This window comes from Herpailurus yagouaroundi, unplaced genomic scaffold (genome assembly GCF_014898765.1).
Source record: "Herpailurus yagouaroundi ecotype Mexico unplaced genomic scaffold, PumYag 100, whole genome shotgun sequence".
Taxonomy (NCBI): Eukaryota; Metazoa; Chordata; class Mammalia; order Carnivora; family Felidae; genus Herpailurus; species Herpailurus yagouaroundi.
This window is the reverse complement of record NW_024412391.1, coordinates 12,702,040-12,727,755: the sequence shown is the minus strand read 5'-3', so window position 1 is coordinate 12,727,755 and position 25,716 is coordinate 12,702,040. Positions and strand designations below refer to the sequence as shown.

At 41.0% G+C, this 25,716-nt stretch overlaps 1 protein-coding gene across 1 annotated transcript in view; it reads left to right on the top strand.

The window, feature by feature from the left end:
- Positions 1–24,608, top strand: part of LRGUK (leucine rich repeats and guanylate kinase domain containing) — a 110,355-nt gene extending 85,747 nt beyond the window's left edge. The window contains exons 17-20 of the mRNA XM_040471922.1: positions 11,278–11,366; positions 13,464–13,586; positions 20,332–20,483; positions 24,310–24,608. Coding sequence (XP_040327856.1) covers positions 11,278–11,366; positions 13,464–13,586; positions 20,332–20,483; positions 24,310–24,455 — 510 coding nt within the window. The 3' untranslated portion in view covers positions 24,456–24,608. The remainder of the gene's footprint in view (positions 1–11,277; positions 11,367–13,463; positions 13,587–20,331; positions 20,484–24,309) is intronic.
- Positions 24,609–25,716: the final 1,108 nt, after the last annotated feature.

The window sequence follows — 25,716 nt, the reverse complement described above, 5'->3', positions numbered from 1 at the left end:
CAGGAAACATCATATTTATCCAAAATAGATTAGATCTGGAATTGTTCCCATTCACCAGGATCTGTGGGAAGTCAAATATCAGTCATTAGCAGCCGGGATCACTCCCATTCTTTGGATCAAGATCAAGGATCTTGAGGTTTACCCCATCCTGGAAAATTGGGGAAGAGGAGTTACCTCCTCTCTCTCCATGAGGAGCCTACCAGCCTCGATCCTTCCATCCTGGGAAATCCAGCTCCTTTCAGCTCAGTCTACCCCTTTCCCTCTGCCCTTGTTATCTTGTCCTTGGATAGTATGATTTTATGCTTGTCGGGGCTTAGATTTTTTTTTCTTTTCTTTTTCTTAACGTTTATTTTTGAGAGAGATAGAGCTCAAGCGGGGGAGGGGGCAGAGAGAGAGGGAGACACAGAATCTGAAGCAGGCTCCAGGCTCTGAACTGTCAGCACAGAGCCCGACGCGGGGCTCGAACCCATGATCCGTGACATCATGACCTGAGCCGAAGTTGGACACCCAACCAACTGAGCCACCCAGGCGCCCCTGGGGCTTAGATTTTCAAATGTATGTTCTCCTTTGTGTCCCCAGGACATGGCGTATCCATAGTGTAAACCCTAGAACACAAATCCTTGGCCGTACTTACTCCTTCATGATGGGTCCATGTCCTGGCAGCGTCACCAACCGGCTCGCATCCCAGTTCTGCTGTCCTGCCATAACAACCTCACACACACGGAGGAGAAACTCACACCCCTCTGCCAGTTAGTGGGTATTCATGATTTATTTCAACACGACCAGTCTGAATTTTACCTGTTAGAAAACTTTCAGGCTTCATTAAAGATAGCTTTTGTCTGGTCAGGGGCACTCAGGTATTTAGGAGTGAGAAGAGAGGATAAGAAGAACAGAGCGGGGGAACCCCCCCCCCACACACACACACTATGTGTTCTTAGCTATAATTCCTGGCCAACGTGTCAGTATGAAATTAATGAACAGTATGGAGAAACTGGAGAGGGAAGGATATGATAAAAAGGCAATGCGAGGGTAGAAGGGGCCACCTTGGTGGTGGTACATGGAGAAGGGGTGCAGGTGTTACCTACCACTTGTGGTCAAAAGGAACCTCGTGAACCTTTAGTCAGGTCGTTCCTTACCTGCAGTCACCTCCCTGAGAAACCACTCAGCCCTGTAATCTAGAGCATCCGTGGTCTGGTCTGGAACATGTATGGTGTTAGAGGGTTGGCAGTGACCGATCCAGGATGGTAACATCGCTCAAACCCGTGCAGCCTGGAGGTTCTGGTATCTTTTCCGTGGGAGCTGGTAGAGATACAATGTAACAATAGCTTCACAAAGAAGCAGATCACATCCCCCCACAGCCAACAGCTACATTCTTCGGAAATACACACAAAATACTAGCAAAATACTAAACTACGCTGTCATATATATGGGGCGAATGTGCTTAAAGTTATTTTTAGTGCCTTATTTTCTTTTAAAGCTTATGAATTCAATGCTATGTTTAAATTGTAAGCATTTGTCAGATTTAGGTTGTTAACCTTTTGCACGGCTGTTAACAATGCAAAAGGAGCAACATGACAGCAGAACCTATAGAGATGTTACCATGTTATGTTAGAGAACATAAATAGCCCCTACACACATTTGTAATTTGGAAAGGGCTTTCATGTAAATGATCTCCCATACCTTTCACTGTAACCTTTTGGAGAAGATGTTGTTTTTCCTCATTTTACTTTCCCAACATAAATTTCCATGTATTTCTGAAGCCTTTTTTAGTGGATTGAAGAAAGTAATTGCAACTTCCTGTCAAAAACCTGTATCGTAAATTGTTCAAAAAAAAAAAAAGTAGAAATTTTTGTGCTTTTTTGGTGTCTCTTAACTGTAGATATAATGTGTTCATATTCGCCTTTAGAAACTGTCAAGGGAGCCATTTGACAGTAATGGATAGGTGGAAATTTCCTTTCTGGGTCCTGTTTCTCTGAAGCTCCTTCCCTCTCATGTTGAAGACGGTGGTCTTCCTCTGTGCTCATACGCACCCAAACTCTCCGTGCACACGACGCCTTTCTGTCTCATCCCTGTATTCAAGGACTCTACCTTTTCTTGAGCACAGTTTCTAACTGCAAGGTGTGATTACAAAATTTAAGGTGGATTATCTATGTTAATGTGAAAGACAAAGCAATAATATTGCTAGAAGATAAGGTAAGAAGATATTTATGACTTTGAGGCAGGTGTAGATTCCTTAAACGTAAAACTAATTACGAAGGAAGAGTTTAAACATTTAAAATGTTGAGGAGCATTAAAATTAGAAACTTTTGTTAATTAAAAAAAAACAGTATTAAAGAGAAAAAAAGACAAACGACACAGAGGGAGATGATATTTGCAATAACCAAAACTGGCCAAAGGCTTTTACTTAGAATATATAAAGAACTTTTATAAACTATTAAGAAAAAATGGCTCAGGGAAGAATCTCTTCACAAAGGATAGTATCTAGATGGCCAATAATCGGGTGAAGAGATAGGCAACCTCATTATCAGGAAATGCAAATTATAGCCACAGTGAGATACCACTATGCATAAACCAGAAGTGCTGAAATTATGAGCTGACTGTTGAGATGTGGAGCAGTGGAAATTCTTGTAAGACAACTGATAGAAGGTTCACTTTGTACGCTTTAGAGAATAGGTGGGCATTTGTACCCTATGCCTCAGCAGTGGTATTCCAAAAGAAATGTGCGGCTATGGGCACCGGAAGATGTGTGCAAGAATGTTTATGGTACCCTTGTGCACAGCAGTTTCCAAACTGGAAGCTCAAGTGTCCGTTAGCAGTAGATTGGCCGAATAAAATTTTGAATATTCATAGAGTGAAATATGTGCGGTAATGAAAGTGATCCAACTTTGCTCCATGGATGTATCTTGCTAACATGCTGTTGAGCCAAAGAATCATTGACTCTAAAGAATACATATTGTATGATTCTATTAATACATAGTTTAAAAATTGGCAATACTAGGGGCACCTGAGTGGCTCAGTTGGTTAAGCATCCGACTTCAGCTCAGATCATGTTCTCGTGGTCCTTGAGTTTGAGCCCTGCATTGGGCTCTGTGCTAACAGCTCAGAGCCTGGAGCCTGCTTTGGATTCTGTGTCTTCGCTCTTTCCTGCTCCTCCCCTGCTCATGCTCTTTCTGTCTCTCAAAAATAAATAGACCTTAAAGAAATTTTTTGAAAAAAATTGGCAATAGTAAACCATAATACTTAGGCTGTTTAGGTGATAAAAGTATAACAAAAAAGCGGATACCATAAAGTCGGGAGAGTGCTTATCTAGGGAGGGGTAAGAAGGTGGTAAAGGTTGAAAAAGATGTGAGGGATGCTGGCACTTGTGGGGTTTAGGAGGGCACCTGGTGCAGTAGAATGAATGTCATTTGTTTGTTCGTTAGCTGGACCAGCCTGTGAGTTACTTAACCTCTCTGGGGGTGAGTGGGATTTCCTGCAGCTTGAAAAATCAAGGTCAGGGGCGCCTGGGTGGCGCAGTCGGTTAAGCGTCCGACTTCAGCCAGGTCACAATCTCATGGTCCGTGAGTTCGAGCCCCGCGTCAGGCTCTGGGCTGATGGCTCAGAGCCTGGAGCCTGCTTCCGATTCTGTGTCTCCCTCTCTCTCTGCCCCTCCCCCGTTCATGCTCTGTCTCTCTCTGTCGCAAAAATAAATAAATGTTGAAAAAAAAATTAAAAAAAAAAGAAAAATCAAGGGCAGTCTACAAGGGGGTGGTCCGAGGGTGATGCTGCAATCAAAACCAAAGGTCCAACTGCACAATCGGGCTGAAGGGTTTGAAGAGAGTGAGGAATCCAGACCACAGCAGTAGGCCACAGTAGGGTGGGAGCGGTTAAGACCTGAGATTTACTTTCCTGTCCCACTGGATGTAGATCTGGGAGAAGGGGGATAATGAGCTGAGGGAAGTGTCGCCATGGGTGAAAGTAGTGTCCATAGTCTGAGCGATAGTTGTTGGAGGCTGAGTTCAGTCTGTCATTGCGAATTTAGCAAGCCTGGGAAGAGCCTTTGCTGTCCTAGCCATCCAGTCCATTCCCATTTGCAGAAGGCTCCCTTCCCCTCCCCTTTCCTGCCCTAACGCGTTCCCTTCCCCTGCCTTCCTTCTCACTGATGCATCTTCTGTTCTTCTCACACGTCCTGAATCTGTTGAATTCCTACCAGGTATACAGGATCAGGATTTGCTTTTCAGTACATGTCAGGTATTTGCTTACCAGACCCTGTTCTAGACACTAGAATGAAGTAGAACTCATCCCTGTGCTTACCGAATGTTCCATCTGGTAGAGACCCCTCTAGTCTCTTCTCGTCAGTGTATCTCTAGTCCTTCTACTACTGCCTTCTTTCTCTGAGTAGAAAATGGGCCAACGGAGCATGGAGATAGTCTCAGTATTACCTCTGCTTAATATATTGACAGCTGTTTTTTGTTCCTCATCTCTGGGATCCCTGGGACCCAAATGGCTTGTCTTTGTTAGAAAAGAAATGTCGAAGAATAGTATTCTTTGTTCTTCAAGTTTGAAAAACCTCTGCTAACATCATTTTTCTTGCTTGTGACTCTAAATAGCTTATCAATATAAAAATGCTTTCAATGAATATGACCATAATTTCACAGGAGTTTAAATGGTAATAAAGTATTCAGTTTATTTCCTTATTCCTTGCTTATACAATCCTTGTTGCTTTATTTCTTCTCTCTTCTCAGCTTAAATGGTACTTACTTTTCCGAGTGACTCCCAGAGCATATTAATTTGAACTTCTCTGAAAGATTCCTGGAGAACTGTAAATAAAATTTTGATCAACCTTACTTCTTAAACACAATTTTCGTTTAAGGTTTGAGTACAAAAAAAAAAAAAAAGTGCACAGCTCTTTTCTTACTGCTGCAAAAAGTACATAACAAACCCTATGCAGTGAGAGGTTTTGTTTATACAAGACTCACTTTATTACTATTGATTACAGAAGTCAGAGTTCTTGCGTTTTGTCAGATAACACTATACCTCATTTTCCCTCGCTGACACAACCCCTTTTTCAATGGCTGGCTCCCTGGAACGCATACGTGAAGGTTATGATGGCTTGGTGAATACTTTCTGCTCTGCAACTGTGGTGACATCTTTGCCTTCCAGAAAGAAGCAGCTCGATTTTCAACCTTCACTTGGCCTTCACTTGTATGTTTCTTCAGCCGGGTCTTCTGACTCTCTTAGGGAACACCCTCACTCGTGGGGCAGGCCGGCTTACTGAGAGCCGATTCTCCAGAAAAGAAGTTGCTGAATGATTGATTCACTCAAAGCCCATTTAGCAAATGTACGCGTGGGGCAGATGAGGCCAGTCCAGTCCAGGTACTACAAAGTACCTGACTGTATGAAAGCCAGTGACAAGGGGAATCTGTGGTGACAAAATATTGGGCACCAGCATCCACTAAACACCACTTCCTTTCGAGACTGGGAGGAAGCTCAGCTCAGGGAGCTTGTCCAAGATCACACAGCTTAGCAATGTCTGTTTTGACTCCAAAAGAAGAGCGCTTTCCACATCCACCGGATTTATTAGATGCAATAGTACTACAAAGAGATGCTACTCCCTTCTACCACCTGGTCACCAAGTGACACAGGTCAGATAGGATCAGCAGTCTAAGTGCTTTTTTCAAAATAATGGTTTCCTATTAGTCTCTGAAGGTGACCAATTAATTTTTAAATATTATTTGTGATCATTCTGTTCTTGATTTGTGCTTATTGAACGGTATCTACCCGCTGCATTTTGTAACCTTATTGGAACTCAAATTATCCTCCCTTTGGCCAGTGTGAGCCTCTTCAGGTTGGCTCCTGTGTCCTTTAACATGACCTATGTCGACTTGGGTTGCCGTCCTGCTTTCTGTTAGGACCAGATATTCTACGCTCTTTAGTTCATTACCTACTCCAACCCATAACCCCCCTATTCTCCAAGAAGCTCTGGTTCCTTTAAGCAGAAGATGGTAATGCAAGTCGCTAGGAACAGAGTGCTCATTGCTATTGGGGTGGTCATTGTTTCTAGCCCTTTTCTGTGGATAGATAAAATATTTCATGAGTTCAACTTAATATTTCCAATTCAGATTCAAGACGTGAGGATTTTTACTCATCTTCTCCTCTGTGACATATCTTTCTTCCACACTGAGAATCCTGATTCTGAAAGACGTGGGAGATGATAGAACTCCAATGTCACTAAACTTCTCCCTTGTTTTTTCTAGATCACATATAGAAGAGTCTCAGGATGACAATGCCAATGCTACTAGCCCCCAGTATAAAAACGGAAAATGGTTAAAAGTATTTTGTTTGCAAATGTTCTCCACCCCAGTTTGTTTATGGCGGGGCTACAGCGACACTCTCAGTGCACAGTCATGTGCTCGCTCCCTTTTAATTCTCATTTTGTCTTAGTTCTCAAGTATGCGCACACTTGATACTTACCATTAGGCCTCAGGCCAGTGTCTTTACTAGTTTTGTTGTTGAGGCTTATTCTCTGCTAGATCCAGAAAGGGCTGTGGGGACAGCATTGCCTGCCGATGAGCATCTGTCATACTTTAGACTTGAATTGTAGTTTTTACGACCTAACGGGTTTCCTTGTTTTGGTTTCTTTCTCAAGGGCTCTTACTGTGTGTATGTTGGATCTTCTTTGCCTGTCTTTAATATTTGTCATCTTCTCTTGAATCTTTTTACCTCTTTCTTCATTTCTTTTTGAATTTAAAAAATTTCCTTCATTCACTTTCTGTTCCTCTGAAGGCATTATGTGTGCGTGTTATTCACTCTTATATTCCTTCTGGTTTAGTTTTCATTTCTTAGGTGACTCTTTTTTTCCCCCCTATTTCTAGTTCTTTCTTGAGTTCTGTCACCTCACTTAGAAGTTTTAAAAATTGTGGGGCTCTTGGCTGGCTCAGTCAGTTAGGTGTCCAACTCGTGGTTTGGCTCAGGTCATGGTCTTGTGGTTCGTGAGATCGAGGCCTGCGTCAGGCTCTGCTCTGCCCCTCTCCCTCAAAATAAACATTTTTAAAATTTGTAAGTTATTTGTTCCTTAATGTTTTGTGTGATTTCCTTAATGTCTTTTAGTTAATTTTGAAGTGGTAGATTACAGACTTTATCTGTTTCGTGAGCATGCTTTCCTTGTATGTAGAAGTGTTATTCTCCATTTTCTCTTTTTTAAAATAATAGCTTTGGGATTTTACTAGAAAGTTTAAAAAAAATTTTTTTTAACGTTTATTTATTTTGAGAGAGACAGAGCTAGAGCAGGGGAGGGGCAGAGAGAGAGGGAGACACAGAATCCAAAGCAGGCTTCAGGCTCTGAGCTGTCAGCACAGAGCCTGACATGGGGCTCGAATCCACCAACCACGAGATCATGACCTGAGCCGAAGTCAGACGCTTAACCGACTGAGCCACCCAGGCGTCCCAAAAGTTTCTCATTTTTATGGGAAATTAGGTCTCTCAAACATTTATAAGGAAGCATGGTTCTTTCATGCTGTGTTAAAATATACAGCAGCCTTCTTTTAGGGGTTTCCTGGCTCTGTTCCCCTCCACCACTTTGGTCTAGATGTTCTCTTTTCTTTGTCTCTGTTTCCTCTGTCCTAACTAATTTTTATTCTGCTCCCATCAGCTTTTCTTTAGTGTGGGGTCCTGTCTTAGAAAAGAACCATAGGGGGTCAGTGTCAAGAAGTCACAGTTGAAGGGCACCTGGGTGGCTCAGTTGGTTAAGCATCTGACTTTGGCTCCGGTCATGATCTCACGATTTGTGAGTTCGAGCACCCCCTCGGGCTCTGTGCTGACAGCTCAGAGCCCAGAGCCTGCTTCAGAGTCTGTGTCTCCATCTCTTCTGCCCTCCCCCACTCTTGCTCTGTCTCTCTCAAAAATACACAAACATATAAAAACATTAAAAAAAGTCACAGTTGGTGCAGCTCCTACAGGACTCACTGCGGACTCTTTATCCTTACCCACTACTAGAGTGAGAACGGGCCCCGCTGTATTCCACCTGTGGCGCCCAATGGTGCTGCTTTTCTTTCCAGTGAATACTTTTGGCCATTTTGAAGGTCTCCTGTTCTCAGCTCTTTTAGTCCCCCTGTTGCTTCCTTTGGCTTCCTCTCACATGGACACTGGTACCGTGCAGTGTTGCGGCTATGATCACCTTTATTTGGGGGTTGTAGGGATATCTTGCCACCTAATTTTCTTGTAAATATTTTGATATATTTTTTAGTTTGCTGTCTGCTTGCCGTAACTAGTTTTTGTGTGGGAATTCTGAAAGATCCAAACTGTGCTTCCACTGGTACTGTCATCTTCCTAGTCATGATATAATTTAAACCACTAATTAATATAGAAAAAAAAGTAAAGATGGTATAAAGCAAAACCACAATAGAAAATATATGTGCTGCTATAGAGATAATTTGAGGAAAAATAATAACAAAATAACCTGAGAGTGAATAGTACAGCAACGTTGGTCAATATATAGTAATTTTATAGTAGTATGAAACAATTTAGGTGTATTTATGGACTTATTTAAACAGTTTTCAAGGGTGTTTTTAGAATCACATGCACTTAACCCCTAAAAATCGACTCTTGAAGAATTCCCCCAAACACATGCAACCACTTGATATGATGCTAGCCCCCAAGGCTAAACTAGGTGTTAGCCTGGAGGTGTGGGCTCACGACCATGCCTTTGGCGTTATTCTTCCACTGGAATACTGGTTTGTTGTCATTTCCTATGGGATTTTAACTAAATATCAAGGTAGAGAGGAGGCTGGGAGTGACATTAAAGTCGAAACAGGTTTATTTCATATTAAGTTTCTGCAAGCGAAGATTGCTGTTTAAACAAATGCTATTATAAATCCCTTTACAAATGGGTCTTTTATGTAAAACAAATAAGCACTTGCTAATCTATCTTTCCTGTAAATTAAGAATTTTATATGTCAGATTTGCTTAAATTGAGCAAATCCTGTAAATGGACGGTTGCTAAAAAGATCACACTCTGTTAGATAATCTGTATGTAGATACATGTACTATTTTTTTTCCTCTTTTTTTTTCAATATATGAAATTTATTGTCAAAATGGTTTCCATACAACACCCAGTGCTCATCCCAAAAGGTGCCCTCCTCAATACCCATCACCCACCCTCCCTTCCTTCCCACCCCCCATCAACCCTCAGTTTGTTCTCAGTTTTTAAGAGTCTCTTATGCTTTGGCTTTCTCCCACTCTAAGCTCTTTTTTTTTTTTTTCCTTCCCCTCCCCCATGGGTTTCTGTTAAGTTTCTCAGGATCCACATAAGAGTGAAACCATGTGGTATCTGTCTTTCTCTGTATGGCTTATTTCACTTAGCATCACACTCTCCAGTTCCATCCACGTTGCTACAAAGGGCCATATTTCATTCTTTCTCATTGCCCTGTAGTACTCCATTGTGTATATAAACCACAATTTCTTTATCCGTTCATCAGTTGATGGACATTTAGGCTCTTTCCATAATTTGGCTATTGTTGAGAGTGCTGCTATAAACATTGGGGTACAAGTGCCCCTATGCATCAGTACTCCTGTATCCCTTGGGTAAATTCCTAGCAGTGATATTGCTGGGTCATAGGGTAGGTCTATTTTTAATTTTTTGAGGAACCTCCACACTGTTTTCCAGAGTGGCTGCACCAATTTGCATGCCCACCAACAGTGCAAGAGGATTCCCGTTTCTCCACATCCTCTCCAGCATCTATAGTCTCCTGATTTGTTCATTTTGGCCACTCTGACTGGCGTGAGGTGATATCTGAGTGTGGTTTTGATTTGTATTTCCCTGATAAGGAGCAACGTTGAGCATCTTTTCATGTGCCCGTTGGCCATCCGGATGTCTTCTTTAGAGAAGTGTCTATTCATGTTTTCTGCCCATTTCTTCACTGGGTTATTTGTTTTTCAGGTGTGGAGTTTGGTGAGCTCTTTATAGATTTTGGATACTAGCCCTTTGTCCGATATGTCATTTGCAAATCTCTTTTCCCGTTCCGTTGGTTGCCTTTTAGTTTTGTTGGTTGTTTCCTTTGGTGTGCAGAAGCTTTTTATCTTCATAAGGTCCCAGTAATTCATTTTTGCTTTTAATTCCCTTGCCTTTGGGGATGTGTCAAGTAAGAGACTGCTACGGCTGAGGTCAGAGAGGTCTTTTCCTGCTTTCTCCTCTAGGGTTTTGATGGTTTCCTGTCTCACATTCAGGTCCTTTATCCATTTTGAGTTTATTTTTGTGAATGGTGTGAGAAAGTGGTCTAGTTTCAACCTTCTGCATGTTGCTGTCCAGTTCTCCCAGCACCATTTGTTAAAGAGACTGTCTTTTTTCCATTGGCTGTTCCTTCCTGCTTTGTCAAAGATTAGTTGGCCATACGTTTGTGGATCTAGTTCTGGGGTTTCTATTCTATTCCATTGGCCTATGTGTCTGTTTTTGTGCCAGATACATGTACTATTTATAAAACAGCATGTGCTATCTTTTTTCTCCATCTTTTTATTTTTATTTCATTTTTAATTTTTTAATTTTTTTAATAAAGTTTATTTTGACAGGGAGAGAAAGAGAGCATGAGTGGGGGAGAGGCAGAGAGAGAGGGAGAGAGAGAATCCCAAGCATTACCCACACTGTCAGCACAGAGCCCCATGCAGGGCTTGAACTCATGAACCGTGAGATCATGACCCGAGCCGAAATCAAGAGTCAGACACTTAACCAACTGAGCCGCCCAAGAGCCCCTTTTCTCCATCTTTTTAAATCCCCTCTTGCCACCAAAGTATAAATCTTTTGAATGCGGAGATTGTGTCTTTTATGTTTTTGTATTCCCATCCAATGGTTAAGTATATAATGATGGTGATGTGATGGTGAAACATGGGAGAAAGACCTCTCGCTTTGTCCTATTTCAGGGTCGTACTTAGCCCATCTACTAACTACTCTGTGTGCCAAGATCTGGGAAGACTAAAGAGACAATAATAATATATATCCTTGAGAGATAATCTCATGGGAAAGATAAAAAAATATGTATAAACATTAATAAGAAATTGCTACACTATTATTTAGATATCAAATAAAGTCGATACATTAAACTGTGGTCTTCATAAAACTATTTTTTATTTATAACTTTTTTTTCTTTTCACTGAACCAATACCAGTTGTTTATTTAGGCCTTCTTTCCCTTTTTCTTTCCACATATTTGACAATCTCTTGTACGAAGACAGTGATTATGGGTACTTTTACCATCTGACGTATTTTTACCAGCAGTATAATTTTTTTCTCATCATATTTCTTGCCTAGGAAAGAGATTCTATGGAGAGACAATATGAGACAGCCCGGCAGGCCCTGATGGGAAGGATACCTCCTCATCACACCGTTTTGTTTCAAAGGTAGTGATTTATCACATTTATTTACACCTGGGCATCTTTACCTTGATTCTCTAGGATCCAAATAGACCCCATGAATCCCAGATCATCGACCTAACCGGGGGCCTCTGTACTAAAGTAGATCCGGTGAATGAGTAGTAAACCTGGTTCTATAAGTGGTATTTTCCTTTCATTTATATATTTTTTAAAACAGATGTAATACGTTCACAGCTCCTAGAAACTGATGGTTTTTAAAAAAAATGGTATTTCAGGTGGAATTGAATACATATATCAGCCTTCACCAAAGCTGTTCATGACTGAAGGTTAATTATATCTTGCTGAATATCTTGTTCTTGTCCATCACGATTCTCAAAACAATAGTAATTAATTATTTGTGAAGTCATTGATTTAATGCATCCTCCCCATATTAAACTGCAAATTCCATGAGGGTGGGAATTATTGTCTCTATTAATCTATGAATTCTCAGTTCTTAATATGAAAGGTTTTATGTAGTTCATTCTGCATAGTAGTCTTTGTGATGTTATGGCTATAGTAATTACTGTACTACTAATTGTTGTGTATTAAGAGGCGTATTTAGGCTTTAATATTTACTCAAAATGAATAACTAGGTCATGATGGCTATAAAATGTTCGCAATTTTCTCATTATGTTACAGGGTTTGTTTTTTTTTTTTTAAGTAATGGCAGTCTCATTTAAAAAATTTTTTTAATGTTTATTTATTTTTGAGAGAGAGAGAAAGACAGAGCATGAGTGGGGTAGGGGCAAAGAGAGAGGGAGACACAGAATCTGAAACAGGCTCCAGGCTCTGAGCTGTCAGCACAGAGCCCGACGAGGAACTCAAACTCACAAACCTGAGATCATGACCTGAGCCAAAGTCCGACACTTGACCTACTGAGCTACCAGGCGCCCCTTAATATTACAGGTTTTGATATTCTGAATTCTCTTTTCTATGTCATTTTAGAAAATTTGAGAAATAAAGTGAAGTCCCTGTTTTCAGAAAGTTAGTAAGAACATTGACAAGACCTTAATTATAGCATTTAAAAAAGCTTTTTAGAATGCAGTGATTCAAGGAAGCAGAATAAAGAAGCCATTTAAAAAATTTTTTTTCAATTTCAGTTCTTTTCATTGTCTATAATTTTAAGCTGTGGAAAGTCTTCAACCAATATAAATGAAACCAAGTTTTGTCTATTTGTTACCTATCCAAAAAGTGTGACGAATTTTCTCCATCTTAGTAGGCTATCTTTGGATAATCTGGTTCAAAAGATTGGCTGTGCCGTATATATGGAGTTCTACTGAAGGGCCAGGGGGGTGATGGCCAGGAGGTAGGCAGTGTCCTCCAGAGCATCAAAACTGGTGTCTGTGTGACCTCTGACCAGCAGCAGCACCATGCTTATGAAAACACTGGGGATAGACAACTAAGCAGTTTGAAATATGAGCTCCAAATGGGTCATACTAGGACAGAGAGATGCTTTGAATTTGCATGCATTTATGTGCAATTGGCCTACTTTGCACACAGCAACTCTATTTAGCAAGTCTGAGGGGAATAGAGATGGGATTTTTTTCGCTGAAAATGGTTAATGATTCTTTCAAGTCACTCTGGGGAAACAGGCTAGTAGAGATGAAAAAATATTTTTCGCTAAAGTTCAGTTGAGATTATAACATTAGCATTTTTAGAGATATTTTATTCTGGTATCATTTCAAAGCATTGGATTGTAAACAAAATTCAAAAATATCTATTTCAGTTTTAATAGCAGTTGATACATTGCTGGGCCTCCCATAACAAATGGACTAGGATTTATAATAGAATACGTAGAATACGTCCTATCAGTAGGAAGATAATTTGCCTATATTAGTGACTTAATGGATAAGGAAGATTCAAAACAATACAAATTTGCTTAATCTACAAATTAGAATGTAATAACGTTAGTGTTTTAAGACAAGCTCTGGAGTAAATGTTGCAGTTGGTATAGTACATTGTTCCAAATAGATTTTATTAGCATTTGCATTTATGTGGATAACATTGGTCAGTATTTAGGTATTACATGTGTATATGTTTGGTATCATTACAAAATTCTTGCAGGTTTTCTTTTTCTGATTTCAGGGGTCTGGTACCAGCACCTATTACCAATGGTCTACATTATTTTACAGCTTTCAAATTACAGAAAAATTTTGACCTTTCTGAAGATTATTTTAAAACCCCCTTTGGACCATATTCTGAAAAGAGGTGAGTTGAGTTTTGTTGGATATAATTGGCTCTTTTCTGATGATTAGTTAAAATCATGGCACTCTTCCCTAAGCTTCAGAGAAATCCTAAAACTGGGAAGCAGGGCCCCACCGTCCACTCTGGAATTTCAGAGGAGTAGATCCTGGCCCTCTAGGGAGGACACAGGCATATAACCTGTGTTCATATGGTTAAAAGCTTCTTTCTGGGATTTTGAATCTTAAGGGAGTGACACAAAGATGCAGGGCAGTTAGAGATCATTCAAGACACCAGTCGTGGAAGATCAAGCATCCATTGTGGAGTGCAAGCAGTGATGATCTACCAATCTCTTCCCATATTGAGACCTGGCTGTGAACTTGGTACCTGGCTTACGTTGGTTCCTGCCTGGGTTTTAGGTGTGATTTCTCCGTTTTCCATTAAGTCTATAAACTATGCAATAGCTTTTCAATAACTCTCTTTTAAATATTAAAATTAGCCAGAGTTGGTGTTTGTAATCTGCAATCAACATCTCTGATTAATGTAGTGCTGTGTTTCTAAATGTTTACCAGCCAATGTCTAACATTAAAGGAAAAGGGGGGCATTTCAGGGTTCCATTGCTTAATGTGTCAAAGTGTGGTTCAAAAGCTGAATATGTGTTAGGGTGAAGACTACATATAGACCACAGCAGACACTCCCCCACTGAATTCAATGCTTGGCCTTAGCAAGCATTCTGTTATATTCTGTAATAGACAGAATAAAGCTGCTGCTTCAGCCACGTCTATTTCTACAATTGACCATCTCTCCATCAGTCTTGAATCCAAACTTCCCAAGCAAAGATCTGGCTGGTTGGGTCAATAACCACCTGGCAGGGGTGCCACTCTTGAATAGAGATCTGTAGGAAATAAGCTGGTCTACACATTGGTTGCACCTATATCAAGCACTCACCCTTTATCCTATTATCTGTGGCCGGGCCAGACAGACCAATGACAGAGAACCAAGTAGAGAACTCTTCAGACGGGGTGTGTGGGTTTGGCAGTCTCTCTGGAGTGTCTGAATACATGGCAATGTATAGACAAGAAATGTGATGGGAACGAAGTGCGCTAAAACATTAACAGTGGATATTTCTCTAAGATTATCATTTATTTTTATTTTCTTCTTATCCTTTTTCTGTACCTTCTAAATTGTGTGCACTGGATATGTATTTTATATTTATATCCTAAAAAGACTATTAAGAATCCATGATGATTTGATGAAATATTTCATCAGTGGAAAAAATTGGCCCATTACACACAATTAAGTTTCTCACATGTTAAAACAAATGTTAGTTAAGGTATAAGGAGTTAAATACAAATCAATGCCTATGATATAATAAGTGTTGGAATTGAAATGCATATGTATATCCAACATAATTAGGTTTAAAGATATTCATGCGTATGTATAGGAAAAAAAAATACTGAAAATATCCGAATAGTATCTTCTGGTGATGAGATTATGACGAATTTTTATTTTCTTTGTTCTTCTCCCTTATTTTCAATGGTGAACATTTAATCAATTTTGAAGTATTAATATAACTTTAAAAAGTTATTTTAAAACTCTGCCCACAGCAAAGGATATTTTATAAGGGCATGTATCATGATAAGAATGACAGTTTAAAGAATGAATGATGTTTTCCTTTATTTCTGAGTTCTATTGTTGTACCATTTGGATGTCCTTTCATAAGCTTGGTGATGAAAAACAACCATCCCTTCTAAATGGTTCCTCCAAGCCTATACATTTCGCTAGATACTGGGGACCTAGTATTATGATTAGCAAGTTAACTTTCTTTGATAGTGTTGAAACTGTGGATCTGTGAGGATTTATTCAAGCTCTGAAGTTTTAGTGCACTAGGTTGGTGAGAATCCAGTGAGAAAGAGAAGATCTTAGTTCAGGCGGCTGTAACAAATTACTGTAGACTGGGTTGCTTGAACAACAGACATTCGTTTCTCACACTTCTGGGTGCTAAGCAGTCTGAGATCGGGGACCAGCATCGTCACATTCTGGTAAGGGTCCTCTTCCTGGTTTGCAGATGGCCACCATCTTGCCTCTTCCTTACGTGGTGGAGAGCAGAGAGAGGAAGCAAGAGCTCTTATAAGGGCTCTGATCCAATTCCTCACAAACTCCAGCAGGTCCCACCCCCACCCCACCCCAATATCATCTTATTGGCATTAGGATTTCAACATATGAATTGAAGGGAGGGGAGTGGACACGTTCAGACCATGACAGAGAGAGAAAAAGAGTACTTAACAGGCTGCACTGGGCTTATTCATCGTCTGTCCCCTGGGTGAAAAGGGTGGGTCAGGCCTACCCTCAAGTCTGAATGTTCACTTGTGGTAATAGACGTGTGTCTTTCAACTCTGATATTTCTTTATACTTCTTTTACATCTGTCTTTCAAAGCATTTTCATTTAATGCTTTCTTTGATACAAAGGAAGAGTAATTGTTGAGAGACAGAACTTGCTCTGTAATCCCCCCCCCTTTTTTTTTTTTTTCAAAAAAAGGTTTACTTGTGTTTAAGTAAGCTCCATGGCCAACATGGAGCCCAGCATGGAGCCCAATGTGGGGCTTGAACTTACAGCCCTGTAAGTTGAACTTACAGCCCTGTAAGTTGAACTTACAACTCAAGACCTGAGCTGAGATCAAGAGTCAGACGTTTAACCAACTCAGCCACCCAGGTGCCCCTGGTGTGTGCTTTAAATGCACACATACTCTTTTTCAAAAATAAGAGACCAAAACATGTGTTATGGGTTGAATTGTGTCCTGCCTCCCACCAAATTCACCTGCTGGATTCCTAACCCCCTCAGAATGTGACCTTACTTGGAAATATGGTTGTTGAAGATGTAATTAGTTAAGATAAGGTCATACTGGAGTAAGGTAGACCCCCAATACAATATGGCCACATAAAAAAGGAGAAATTTGGACACAGACATACACACAGAAGAGTGCTTGGGTGATGTAGAAGCCCAGGAACACCAGATTGCCAGAAAACCACCAGAAGCTAGAAGAAAGGCCTAGAATTCTTTGTCACAGCCCTCAGAAGGAACCAGTCCTATTGATACCTTGATCTTGAGACTTTTAGACTCCAGGACTATGAGACAATGCATTTCAGCCACTCAGTTCACCGTATGTTGTTACAACAGCCCTAACAAACTAATATGATATGTATTAAAAATCCATGTGATGTGTTTCTTGATATTTTCTTTCTGTGCTTCCTTCAACATACTACATTTGTATTACTTTAGCGATTTGGCCATAAGATCTATGGATTATTGTGTTTTTTCCTAAAAGAAGGAAGAATATCTTTATGCTTCTATAGTTTGAAATAGAAGATCTAGCCTATAAAACATAAATGCATCTAACATTGTATTTAGGAGAACAATACTCAGTTTATTATACTTCTAGAGAGAAGCGCCCAAACAGGGTTAATAATGGCACTTGCCCACTGCAAGAGGAAAGAACTGCTCAGTCACTGGGAAATCCAAAAGTATTGATCTCAATTCTTTAGGGAGTGCTTCTTAGATAAGCTCAGTTACCTTACGTGGGAGCAAGAGATCGGAAAACAAATTCTTGTAGGAGCATGGGTATCTACCTGAAGGGGGACTAGTATTCTGTGAAGGGATTCCAAAAACTGTTGTCTAACAAAAAAAGACAAACCCAAGAACTCAGTCCAAGCTGATAAGAGGGACCTGCTCCTTCAAACAAAGAGTTCAACTTTTCTATCTGTTGATAACAAGTACCCAACACTTCTAAGCAGAACTCTGGCTGCAGGTACATTGCTCCGTCCTGGACTGTCTCTGCCTGGGAACGTTGGGGCCATCTAGCCCCAGCTGTGGTTTGAAAGGTTAAGCAGAAGGCAGGTGTCTGTGCCCAGGGTGGGAAAGCTGATTTTGGATTCCAGCCGTGGACTACCACCCAAGCGCTACAGCCTCTGCTTGCCATTCAAACATAACACAGACAGCATGAGTGTCCTCACATTGGACGTGTCCCTCAGTATGCCTACGTCACCGACTACATTTCCTCCTGGGTCAAGGACACACCCAGGCAACTAATTGGACTGCGCTTCCTAGGAAGGGGGCCTTGAACTCCTGGGGACACCTCATTAAAATTTGCTTCTACACTTTTGATCTCTGTTACCATCATAATATCACTCTGGTAGACAGAGACACCCTCATTAAATGACAAGCTTTGTCCTGAATAGACCCAATTTGCGTCAGCCTTTGCTACTGCCAGATGTGAACATAAGTTAAATGTGACGTGTGAATGAGTGGAGGTCACCCTGAATTTGACATTTGATCCTAGAAATGTACTTCTGTGCTAAGATAGTAGTTATCACATTGGAACTGCAGAGAAGAAAGCATAATCATGGCCAACTACCAGGCTCTGCAGTAAATAATTACCTACTAGTTTTCAACATTTTATTTATTTATTTTTTAGGTTTTTTTTTTTTTAAGTTTATTTTGAGAGAGAGAGAGAGAGAGTGTGTGTGTGTATGTGTGTGTGTGTGTGTGTGTGTGAGCATGAGCTGGGGAGGGGCAGAGAGAGGGAGAGAGAGAGAATCCCAAGCAGGCTTATGCTTTCGGCATGGAGATCGACCCAGGGCTTGAACCCACAAACCATGAACTCGTGACCTGAGCCGAAATCAAGAGTCTGAAGCTTAACCGACTGAGCCATCCAGGCTCCCCTCAACATTTTAAATTGTTCTTTGGCTAAATCATAAAAATACAAAACTATGAATACAAAACTTCATCTCATTAACATTGGCAGTGAAACCTAGAGCTCTAATGACAGTTGAGGAGGTGGGGTGGGAAGTTAATATGCATCATCTGTTGTTGATGGAACAAGAAAATGGGGATTTTAAATTCAGTACATGGAGATGTAGTTCTGACAGACGGGAGAAGTGAAAATAGTGATAGAGCTATTTGGGGGGGAAATAGGGGAAGTGTTAGTAAGTGAGCTGAATCCTTTCCGATCATAGCAGAAATCCATATCTGCCAAAGATAAGCTTAAAACCAGTAAGTCAAAAGAGGTCAGTAACATTTAGCAATAAGATTATTGTCAGAGTATCTAAAAACAGACATGGTTAGAAATGGTTGGCTCTCAGGAGAGTAAAAGTGGTATCGGGAGAGGTAGGGCTTGGATTGTTGCTCTTTATTATAAGTCCTTTTATATGATATCACTTAGTTTTAATTATATGAATATACAGTTGACCCATGAACAACACAGGTTTGAACTATATGGGCCCGTTTATATATGGATTATTTGCAGTACAGTATACTGCACTGTAAATGTGTTTTCTCTTTCTTACTAGTTTCTTTTTAATTTTTTTCAATATTTATTTTTAAGAGAGAACGTGAGCAAGGGAGAGGTAGAAAGAGAGGGAGACACAGAATTTGAAGTGGGCTTCAGGCTCTGAGCTGTCTTCACAGAGCCGGACGTGGGGCTTGAACTCACAGACCGCGGATCATGACCTGAGCCGAAGTCGGACATTTAACCGACCGAGCCACCCCGGGCACCCCATAATTTTCTTAATAACCTTTACTCTATGTTCCTTTATTGGAAGAGTAAGAATGCAGTTCATAATACATAAAAACTACAAATTATGTGCTCATCAACTGTTAGTGTTATCAGTAAGGTTTCCAGTCAACAGTAAGCTGTGAGTAGTTAAGTTTTTGTGGAGTTAAAGGTTATGCATGGATTTTCGACTGCACTGAGGGTCAGCACCCCTAACCCTCACATTGTTCAAGGGTCAGCTGTAGTAAGTTGCTTAAAATGTTAAGGAAATGTTTTTGGAGAAATAAGAAAAAAAATGAGGACAAGATGAGTACATTTTGACTGTATAAACATTTCAAGTTTCTCTAAGTCCAAAACACTCGTAAAAGGGAAACAGCAAACTCTTTAAAATATAACACAAGCGTTAACATTCAATCTGTAGAATTCACGCAAACTGATATGGCAAACAGGAAGATAGATCCTCCAAAGATCAATGAGGAGAAGACAGTTTACAAATGACAGGAGACAAGCTAATTCACAAATGGATAAATTTTAAAATTCAGAAAGACTGGTGAATCTTGGTGGGAACAAAGCAGCAAAGCCCAGCTACGTCCCAGTGCTCTGCATGTTGAGCCCTTCCCCTCCCCTCCATGGACCTGCCTCCCCTGGGAGGAAGCCAAGAAGCACGTGAACCCCAAAGGGGGGTAACCTGGTGGCAGGATGGGCACTGACCCAAAGACAGGAACATCGGACACCCCAATCCCACCCAACCTTATCCCGGAAAGGGCAACAAAATCACAACCCCCCCCAAACTAGCATTGGGTGTGCCCATTGCGTGATCCAGATCAGGCCCCCCTAATACACTTTCATTTCCTCTATCCTTGAAGTAGCAGGAGCCGCCATATACAAATTGCACTTGATTCTGAAGCCCTAGGAATTAGTATCTGTGTCTTGCTCATCTTGTGAACACCCCAGCATCCATCACGATGCCTTGCTCTTAACAGGTGTTCGGTTATGTTTGTAGATTGTAGGAGAAGTTTATGCTAATACACACAGTGTTTCCTCTGTCCGCTGCCATCTAGTTCCTCCTACTACAGATACCGCTGAAAACTTTAGCTCGACAGGGATGTGCACCGACTACTGAAAGGACCCAGTAACGGTAACCCAGTGAAGCCACAGGCATAGATTGTATGGCCCTTGGTAGTTTCTCATCTCAAAGGTATCATTCACTTTTCATTTTTCAGTGGCAAGGAGTCCCACATCATCAAGAGCTATTCTACATTATTTCGTGCCTATCCGTGGTCCAAAAAAATGTCTTTTCAGCCTCCAGAGGGCAGCATTTGTTCATATGTAGGATCAGGAATAAGCGAAAGTGAGGCAGATGAGACCCTAAAAGGTAGGAGTCATTTTACATATGGTTCTCATATAAATATTACTGTTATAATTATATCTATTTCCCATTGTTTCCTGCTTTTTTTTTTAATTAAATGAGTGTTTTAAGCCAGAATCTCTCCTCTGAGGTGGACTGGGTTTTTGTCTCCCATTGTTAGAGATGAGGAGCAAAGTTCAGAAAGGTCGGGAATATGTCCAGGGTCACTTACTTAGGCTACTCAGAATGGGCTTAGAATACACTGCCCGCAAGGGTCTTCTGGGGCCAAGGGGCCTGTGCTCTCTGCGGCAGGGCTTTGGTGACTTAGGCCTCTTTCAGTGAAGGTGAAGAAAAACCTGGAAGATTTCAGATTGCTGGCCCATCTCCTGCTCTGGGAACCTGGCAGAATCCTGATGGTTTTAGATTTTAAGGCTCTGGCCTACCCACGTCACCCCATCTGTGCCCCTTGTTCCTCAACACACATGTGAACGGGTATCTCCAGGCACCAACAAGATGGGCATTGCCTTTTTGTCTGTGGGCATAGCAATGTTCGTGAATGACAGCGAGTAAAGACCCTGAACAGTGCGAGGAGACTGAAGGGCTAGAGGGGATGTGAAAAAGGGAGAGAGTAACCCAGTGTTGGGATAGAAGGCTATACTCTGTGAGTAGCGGATAGGGCGGTGAGTACACTGGGGGATTCTGGAGGACCTGCAAGCTGGCACGGGGCTGCCATTTGTAGCCTGGGGTAGGTGGCCAAGTTCTGCCTGAGCCCAGAAGAAAGCCCTCTGGATGTGGTGTGAGAAAGAAGTAAAGTGCTAGATTCCAGGCATTATGATTATAACGTTGTACACACACGAGCAGAAGATTGTGGTGATTTTCTGCAGGATGGTTTCTGGAGATTTCTTTTGTTCCTTTGAATGGGCCATGTTTTCCTCTTTCTTTATGTGCCACGTGATCTTCGGTTGAAAACTGAGCATTTGAAAAAACAGCCACCTCTCCAACTCTGCACATTGCACTGAGGGCCGGAGAAGACCGTCACTAATTAGCAGGGCGTGTTCTGAGCCCGGGGTCAGCCCAGTGTGAAGGCTTATGGTCTTTCCAGTCCTTTTCCGGGCATGTACCTTTCCCGGACCAGTGTGTGTACTTTTTTTCCAATTCTCCGCTGTACACAGGTACTGTTTCAAGTCTTAATTTCCCTAATAGTCTCACCCCAGCTTCTTCTTGAGGCCTAATGAAGATGTTCTATTATATTCTTCAAGTAGTAATTTCTTACACTAGGCGTACGTGGGTCTGTCTTCCCCACGACCACCTTGTGGGTTTTCACTAGCCATGCCCACTGCTTCCTGTGGCTTCACCTGTGTGAGATCCCAGCTGTGCCACTTTTGGCCCTCTGAAACCCCAGTTAGGTGACCCAGACAGGTCAGAACATTGCTCTACTCTCTCTTTTTCGCAGGAGGAGGGTGGGACAAAGGTGAATTAAAACAAACAGACCAACCTTGAAATTTCCTACTGGGGTGTGTGTGTGTGTGTGTGTGTGTGTGTGTGTGTGTGTGTGTTGGGTGGGGGCAGGCAGAGAGAAAGAGAAGGGGAGAGAGAGAATCCCAAGCAGGCTCTGTGGTGTCAACATGGAACCCAAGTCGGAGCAGAATCCCATAAAACTTGAGATCATGACCTGAGCTGAAAGTAAGAGTCAGACACTTAACCGAATAAGCCACCTAGGTGCCCCCCTCCTGCTTTTAATGCGGCTTTTTTCTTGATTGGGCATTCACTTGCTTGCTACGGCTCTTCCACTGATTTCCAGAGCTCCTACAGAGTTGTTTTCGTTCGTCTTGTCGGTCAGTGTTTGCATGGGGGAACAAGGGCCTGGAGCTTCCCCGTCTGCCATCTTGCCATTGTCTCTCTGGGGTGATTTTCTTAGCAATATATCACACGACTGGTTCTGGGTCACTTAAGCTCTCATATCTTTTCCACACGAACTGCCAAACCAGGTTTCCATCATCTAATCTATCTATCTAATCTATTTTTTTCTTACGTGGATGCAACTTTTATTTTCATCTTTTTATAATCTTGGTCTCAGTCCCACATTTTAGTTTAATTAGATCATTTTGGATATTGATTCATCTTCCATATTTATTACTTTATGGGTTTCTGTAAAACCAGCATGTTTGCTATCTATGCCTTTGTCATAGTCACTGTCAACAATAGGATCCAGGACTTGGCCAAGGGTAGTGCCCTGTGACAAGTGTCTGGAGACTCAATTCTACTTGGCATGTGATTCCTAATCATATCTCTCTAGTGTCTTTATGTGAGAAACTTTGATATATGCCTTGCAGAAATTAAGACAGACTATCTCAGTGGTGTTTTCTAACTCAGAGGTCAGCAAGTTTTCTGTAAAGGATCAGACTTTTCTGCAAGTACTAAACCCTCCGGTTGTGGTGTGAGAGCAGCCATGGACAGTATGGACCAAACTAATGGTCATGGGCTGGGTTCCAATAACTTTATTTGCTAAAACACACTGCAGACCTATGGGCTATAAATATATTGACCCCTGCCCAAGTAAAAGGGAAATTAAGTTAATTTGAAATAAATTTTTTTTTTTTTTTTTTGCAAATCCCTTCCAACACTTACCACTCACTCTGGTATTTTCTAAATGCACCAACCATTTCTTGCATAAACTTGAATTTGCTTAAGGTTTAAAGTCAAGTGTACTGGTTTATAAATCCTGGTTCCCATTTTAAAAATGGCAATGTTATTTGTCTCCAGTACTTTTCTCACTGTTCGTGCATTCTTTGAGACCAAACACTCCAAAAGCACTTCTGGAGTTATTTCAGCACCGTGGGATACAACTTACCTGCGTGTAGAAGTGTGAACTGATTTAGAAAGGAGGCTTCTTCTACTGTCTTTCTTCTTCAGGGCCTTTCTTCTCTTAAGATGTTTTTGTCACCCTTTCCAGTTTAAAAAAATACCTCCACGTAGGCGGAGAGGGGGCAGCGGTATGTGGGGAAGAAGAAGAAACAGCAAACAAGGAGAGAGGTTTCCGTTTTTTTGTTTGTTTGTTTGTTTGTTTGTTTGTTTGTTTGTTTTGGTCCTCTGCTAACATAATATCTCAGGGAGCATGCCATTCTTGCTCTGAATATACCTTAAAAAGGCCCATTTCCCTTCAGTGATTCAGATTGCTTCCATATGCCCCCTAGATAATCTTCCTGATCTTTTGGTATAGATCACACCATTTTTCTCACTCTGTAGAATACCGTGCTTCACTTTCTCAATCCCCACTATGCTGCTTCTCCTCAGTGAAAATTCGACTTCCTCAGCCAGCAGCCCCCATGCTCAACCTTCAGTCTCTATCTTCCAAAGTCCTCTTGCTTCCCACAGTCTCCAATGGAACCTAGCTCCGTGGCCCATCCTTGCTGTCTTCATCCTTGGTGAACAGACCAACCTTAGAGCACAGTATATGAGATTTTACTAGGAAGGACTTCAGGGTATATAGGTGCATGTCTGCATTTGTATGTCTGTGCCAAGTCTGGTTAACAATGATTGTAAAAGAATATGATGCCAGGCAGTGTTACAGAGGGTATGAGCAGGATACAAGAGTAGCATAGGAATTACTTACTTTTGCAACCTTCTGATCATTGGGCAAGTCTACACAACCCCAGTCTCGTCTAACCATGCACAGGGTATATGTTAAAACTCTGATTTTTTATTGCTTGGATATCACTTGTTCCCTGTAGTTTGTTTTGAATTAACTCTAAACAATATTGTGGTGCTTACAACATTGCAATGTTTATTTTCTTTTGTTTAGTGTACCAAGAGGTTAACTACATGTACTGTCTTTTTTCTTAATGTTTTACAGTTCTACGTAAACAGTCATTTCCACATGAAAAAGTGTCTGTCGAACACAGAAGACACATGATGACCTCAGTTGTCAGTCAACCAGGTCTCAACACCAAACTCATCCTCCCTCCAATCCCTCAGGGCTGCAAGTGGACCAGTGGTTGACATTTGATCTTAACACGTAAAACTTGTTCTGATCATGTCCAATCCCTTTGTCTTACCTGGCCATGGATCCTGTTTCCCACTCAACCAATTACCTACAAAAGAATGTTCTGGATGCCTTAATTCTCTCAATCAATTTCTTTTGTGATTCTCTGAGTAGTGTCTTTTTTTTCATGTAAATTATTCTTAGCTTTTAGAAATGTAATTTCAGTTTTTCTAGTAAGCTGTTAATGATTTCTCCAGCTGCTTCCTGCTCTGAAACATCAGGTGGCAAAATCTCCCAAGATCTCTGCATTGCTATGTACATAGTGATTTTTGGATATATCCAACTGGGATTCTGCTTTTGAAATTTCAATGCGCCCATTTAGAACATTAGTGTATACTCTAGGGGGATTGAAATATTTTGTTCTTCTGATTATGGAAGTGTTGTAGAGTTCCATTTAACTTGTGACCAATAGGATATCGACTGCATCTCTCAAAGGGAATTAATTCATGTCTTTTTCATGGTTCATGGTTCTTGACTTGCTTTAGCAATATGAAGGAATAAGAACTATCATATATTTATTTTAGTTCACCCTTTCCTGACTCTGATTATGTGCTTCTCGTCATTAGACATATTTCTAAACAATTTTCATCATCTGTATAGTTTCACTACCTACTGTTTGCAGCAAAAAGAAAGAAAGAAAAAAAAGAAAAACAACAACAAAAAAACACTGGGTACTTATAGATAAGGCTAGTATTCAGCTGATATGTGCCAGTAAGATTATCCTGGTTCGTAAAACATTGAAACACATCTTTGGATTGGTATATTGTCTCCTCTCTGAATCCTCTGTACATGATGATTCATGGGAACAGGAGCTTTCATATAGTACTATACTAATTGTTACATACTTAAAATACCAAAAACCCTCTAATGACTTCCCTTTTAAAAATATCAAAACCCCCTTTAATAACCCTTTCTCCCATTATCACATTTGGATGTGACATGATTTGCTATTGGCATCTGTCTTCCACCTAGCCCTAAGCAGTCTCAACAGAAGCCACTTGAAGTTCTTTTCTTGGGCTTGGTGGGAAGGGACAGGAGTGGGGTGGGAGGGAAGGGCAGAACGTGAAGAAAAGGACAGGCTGAGCAGGAAAAGGGAGTCAGTCCTCTCTGAAGAAGTAAGGAGGCAGAGAGTGGGATATTTTAATGTTCACCAGGATCATCTAATCTTTTAAAAAGTTATTATGAAATATTTTAGACATACCAGAAGATATAAAAATA